Below are 5281 nucleotides of genomic sequence, written 5' to 3'. Positions count from 1 at the left end.
TTGTTTTTGTAGGTTTTGTTTTTACTGAGACTTTATATTTTTCTTCATTTTGATGAGTAGGTTTGTTAACTTTCTTTGTGGTTACCTTGAAATTTACCCCTATCTTCCTAGGTTTGAACCAGTCTATTATTACTTGGTATCACCTTGCCTTCCTCTCCATTGGAAAGTTCTATACCTAGAACATTTATTACCTCTTTAATTGTTCTGACGTTGTTGTCATTTACAGATTAACCTTTCTGGTTCCCTTTTGTAAATCTCTTGGTTTTGAATAGTCCTTGAGAGTTCATTTCCTAGGTTAGTATCTGGCTGGTGTGATCTTGTGTCCTAGATTCAGGCTGTTGTCTGATGTTGTTTTTCTCAAACTGAAGAACTCGCTTTAATAGTTCTTGTAAGTTTGCTTTGGTTTTTACATATTCCCTTAATTTCTGTTTATCTGGCAATGCCCTAATTTCACCATCATATTTGAACTAGACTTTTGCAGGATACATTATTCTTGGTTGGCAGCTTTTCTCTTTCAAGGTTTTATATAAGTCAATCCATCCCATTGCCTTCTCGCCTGCATGGTTTCTGCCAAATAATCACAGCTTAGTCTTGTTGTTTCCCCTCTGTGTGCGACTTTTTGTTTTTCTCGAGCTGCTCTCAGGATTCTCTGTTTGTCTTTGGTTTTAGCAAGTGTGATTATCCTGTGCCTTGGTGATTTTCTTTTGGGGTCTATCCTATATTGGGTTCATTGAGCTTCTTGGATGGTCACCTTTTCATCTTTCATGATAGTAGGGAAGGTTTCTGTCAGCAATTCTTCAACGATCCTGTCTCTGTTTTCCATTTTCTCCCCCTGTTCTGGAACTCCGATCACTCACAGATTTTTGCCTTTGATTGTATCCCAGATTGTATTCAGAGTTTCTTCATTTTTCTTCATTCTTTTTGATTTTTCCTCAAACAAAGTGGTATCCAAGTATTTGTCTTCAGTTTCACTGATCCTGTCTTCCATTGTTTCAAACCTGCTCTTCAGATCTTCTATGTGTGACAGTGTTCATTTCTGAAATCTTGTTGTTTATCTTTTGGATTTCTAATTGTTGTTTTTGTATGATTCTTGTTGTGAATCTGTTTTGACGTTTTGTTCCTGTATTATTTTCCTTAATTCTTCCATCATTTTGTCTGTATTTTCCATGAATTTATGTATTTTTTCCTCATTTTTGTCTGCTTTTTGCTTCAAGTTTTAGATAGCTTTAATATTAGAGATTTGAATTCCCTATCAAGTAGTTCGAGTGCCCTTTCTTCTACTGAAACGTCATCTGGTGTTTTATTTGGTACACCTACTGGAACAATCCTGTCCTGTTTTTTAATATGTTTTGATATTGTCTGCTATCTTTGGGACATTCAGTAGTTATTTTACTCATTTATTGATTGTAGATTTGTTTGTCTTGTCCTGCTTTTTTGTTTTATTTGGTTGTGTCTGAGCAGACGGGCTGTGTGTTCTTTGTTGTTTGCTCATCTGTGGGCACAATACTTTTCACCTCGTTGCCCAATGGGTAGGGCCAGTCACTCAGCTGTGGTACAGCAGGGCAGGTCCAGCTGAACGGGAGGGGCTGGCATGGGTTGTTTGTGGCACATACTGTGGCTGAGAAGGTGGAGCGGGGTTCAGTGCAGGGCAGATTCCAGTAGGCTGTGCCTGTGCTGCTCGGGGGTGTGATGTTCAGTACATGCTGCAGATAGGCAGGAGGGAGGTGGAGTGTTGTGATGTGTGGATCTAAGCTGGGTATGGGAAAGAAGAGAGAGAGGAGAGAAACAGGAGCCAAAAAAAAAGCCCTGAGAAAACCTGCCATTGGAAGGGGGAGATGAGAAACTGAGAAATGAAGAAAAACAAAAAGAGAAAAAAATAAATAAAAATTAAAGGAAAAAAATAGAAATGACCCCGGGGATCCCACCAGCAGCTGGCGATGTGGCTCCCAGGCCTTGGGACACAGCCTGTCTTGAAAGGGTGGAGATGGCACACAGTTCCAGGTATTCACGAGACAGGAAATGAAGGAAAGTAGAGAGAGATGAGAAACTGATAAATGAAGAAAAACAAAAAGGAAAAAAGAAAAATTTAAAAAAGAGAAAAAAAGCCCCCTGGGGATCCCACCAGCACAACTGTGCAGACTGAGGAAGTGGCTCCCAAGCCTTGCATTATAGCCTGGCTAGAAGAGGTGGAGATGGCACACAGCACCAGGTATTCAGAAGACAGGGAAAGAAGGTAAGTAGAGAGAGACAAGAAATAAAGAAAAACAAAAAGGAAAAAAGAAAGGGAAAACAAAGGCCCCAGGGATCTCACCAGCGAGGCGGTGCAGACCGAGGAAGTAGTTCCCCAGCCAAGTGGCACTTCACAGCCTGTCAGGAAGCAGCAAAGATGGTGCGTGGAGCCAGGTGTTCAAGAGAAAGGAGGGCGGAGAGGTGAGAGGCAGGGAAGAAACCAAAAGAAGCTGAAAAAAGCAACACCAGCAACAAGAAACACTGAAAGAGCCAGCCGGTGTGGGTAGGGCGAATCCAAGGGGCTCAGAGCCAGACCAACTACGGCCAGCTGGGAGGCAGCAGAGGCCGAGCAGGGGGAAGAAGGATGGGGGGTGGGAAAGCATGTCTCCTGCTGGGACCTCCATGAAGCTGCTTTCCGATACTCCCTGTCTGCTGATCTCTGACAGAAGTCCTAGATAACTTATCCATGCTGCATTAGCTGATAGGGGACCTCCGCTCATATCTCTCCTAGCTTTCTGTTCTCTGTCAGTTTCTTATTCCATTCAGTGCTTGATTGAGTTCCTTATCTCTTCATTTGACTCTTAGAGTTCCAGGATTAACGTTTTTCTCTGTTTTACTTAGTTTTTCAGGTCTTTGCTATGGAGGGACAGTATGGTGCTTCTGTCTATAGTACCATGTTCTACAAATCAGGTTTCTTATAGAAACATCCTTCATTGTGCAGAGCTGATGAGTTTTATATTTTCATTATTCTATTCTTTGGCCCATGTTGTACTACCTCAGTGTCAGTGTTTATTAAATCTTATTGATGAAACAGTATCATTAGATGCTCCTTACCTCAGTCTTCTGTGAGACACTGGACAAAGGCAGGATCGGTAGGCTCTGAAGTCTTATTTTGTTTTTCCCAAAGGTCTTAACCCCAGAGGAACTGAAGGCTGCTCAGACATCCGTCGCTTATGGCTGTATCAAATATGCTGATCTTTCCCATAACCGGCTGAATGACTACATCTTCTCCTTTGACAAAATGCTAGATGACAGAGGAAATACAGCTGCTTACTTGTTGTATGCCTTCACTAGAATCAGGTGATTGTGGATACTCAGTGGCTGCAAAGTTGTTTTTATCCAATTTATTTTGTTGTGTGAGAGCATCTTTGGTAATATGTTCTCTTTTAGAATTACAAGTTTTACCTTAGAGATTCTTCTAGAATCCCTAACCTATCCCTGTGTGCTCTGGCACATATTCTCCCAGGCATTCTTTGTTTAAATACCAGGGAAGTGACCCTCTAAAATAATTATATTCTCCCATTGTTAATATTATGAAATACTTTAAACCACATTATTAGTTTTGTCTAATAGTGTGCTATGTAGTAAAATACTCTATCCGTTTTATAAGAACGTTTTTTTAATTGATAATAATTTCTGGTTTACATCAATCACCTCTTATTACGTGTTTTTGAGTGCAAAAAAATGACTGTGCCTACCAAAAGGAAACCCTAGTTGTTGCCTGGTTTTTCAGGTCTATTGCACGTCTGGCCAATATTGATGAAGAGATGCTCCAGAAGGCTGCTCAAGAGACCAAGATCATCTTGGACCATGAGAAGGAATGGAAACTAGGCCGGTGCATTTTACGGTTCCCTGAGATTCTGCAAAAGATTTTAGATGACTTATTTCTCCATACTCTCTGTGATTATATCTATGAGCTGGCAACTACCTTCACAGAGTTCTATGATAGCTGCTATTGTGTGGAGAAAGATCGGCAGACTGGTGAGTGTCTCATCCACTGGCTGTATTGGGGATAGGGCACCATCGAGGCATTTAATGGATGGGAGTGGTTTTGAAACTTGTTTTATTTGTGGAAACACCCCCTTTTTTTCCAAGCAGTTGCACTGTGAACCATATCATATATAATAGACAAAATCTGAACTAGCTCTGATAAAAGCAGAAATGAGATTCTACTCAGTCTGTCCCCCCACCCTCAGGCACATGGGTTACAACCTTCAGGCCCCAAAGAAAACTATGAAAGACCACTGGGAGTGGGACATTTCCAACAAAAGGGTCCCAGAGTGTTAAAAATGACTCTTTGGGGGTTCTTTATAATGGAAACCAACTTTGGAAAAAATCTTGTCTTAGGCTTTCTGCTCTCTGTCATACAGTTAGTGAAGTAGACTAAATTAATGTACTGCAGGGAAAATTGGCATGGGAGGGTCATGCCTGAGAACTGAAACCTTGTTAGGAAAAAAATCTCACCATTATTATGGTGTTACTGTTTGTAGTTACCATTTCATACTGTGAAGCCTAGGAAAGAACTCTGAATTTTAAAAGGAAATATAAAATGTATAGTTCTAGTCTTGGCAGACGTTATATCTGTTGTCTTGATTATCAGCTAAAAACTGATTTCTTGACTAGAAACACCTTTATTTCTTAGATTCTCTTTTTAGTTTAAGGTGAAGGTATTGCTAGTTAAAGCCCAAAAACATTTGTGAGTTGGGCTATTCTCAGTAAAATCCAGAAGTAACAGATTCTTTAATAATTTTCAAAAAGAAAAACAAATACCTTCTATTCTCTTCTCAGGAAAAGTGCTGAAGGTGAACATGTGGCGTATGCTGCTGTGTGAAGCAGTAGCTGCTGTCATGGCCAAGGGGTTTGATATCCTGGGAATAAAACCTGTCCAAAGGATGTGATCCTTCTTAGGTTTGAACACTGTGTTTTTACCAAAGTGGCCATTATTAGCATTATTTGCTTTTTTACAATCATGTGGATACAAAACAAGTAAAGAAAATTTGTCAACTATCTTGTAAGATGTGGTTCTTTTTAACAACTAGTTCTGAAAAGGAAAAAACCACTTTGACAAATACGCTTATTTCTACTGAGCATTAAACCACAATGGCTTAGTGGAGTCCATGGAGTAAGATAGGATTTGTATACCACAGTGAGAGTTTATTGGCTTGGCAGGGATGTGTTTCCGTTCATTTTAATTAGATAAAGAATCCCAGTTATTGAGCCCTACTTCGGACTCCAGGAACTTTATACACTTTATTATTCCATTAAGGACCCC

General features: G+C 40.2%; 1 protein-coding gene across 1 annotated transcript in view; it reads left to right on the top strand.

Moving 5' to 3' along the window:
* RARS1 (arginyl-tRNA synthetase 1) overlaps positions 1-5014 on the top strand; it is a 34631-nt gene extending 29617 nt beyond the window's left edge. The window contains exons 13-15 of the mRNA XM_004371221.1: positions 3137-3309; positions 3743-3990; positions 4798-5014. Coding sequence (XP_004371278.1) covers positions 3137-3309; positions 3743-3990; positions 4798-4907 — 531 coding nt within the window. The 3' untranslated portion in view covers positions 4908-5014. The remainder of the gene's footprint in view (positions 1-3136; positions 3310-3742; positions 3991-4797) is intronic.
* The last annotated feature ends 267 nt before the right edge of the window (positions 5015-5281 follow it).

This window comes from Trichechus manatus, unplaced genomic scaffold, assembly GCF_000243295.1.
Source record: "Trichechus manatus latirostris isolate Lorelei unplaced genomic scaffold, TriManLat1.0 scaffold00011, whole genome shotgun sequence".
In the NCBI taxonomy this organism is placed as follows: domain Eukaryota; kingdom Metazoa; phylum Chordata; class Mammalia; order Sirenia; family Trichechidae; genus Trichechus; species Trichechus manatus.
This window is presented reverse-complemented; position numbering and strand designations above follow the sequence as displayed.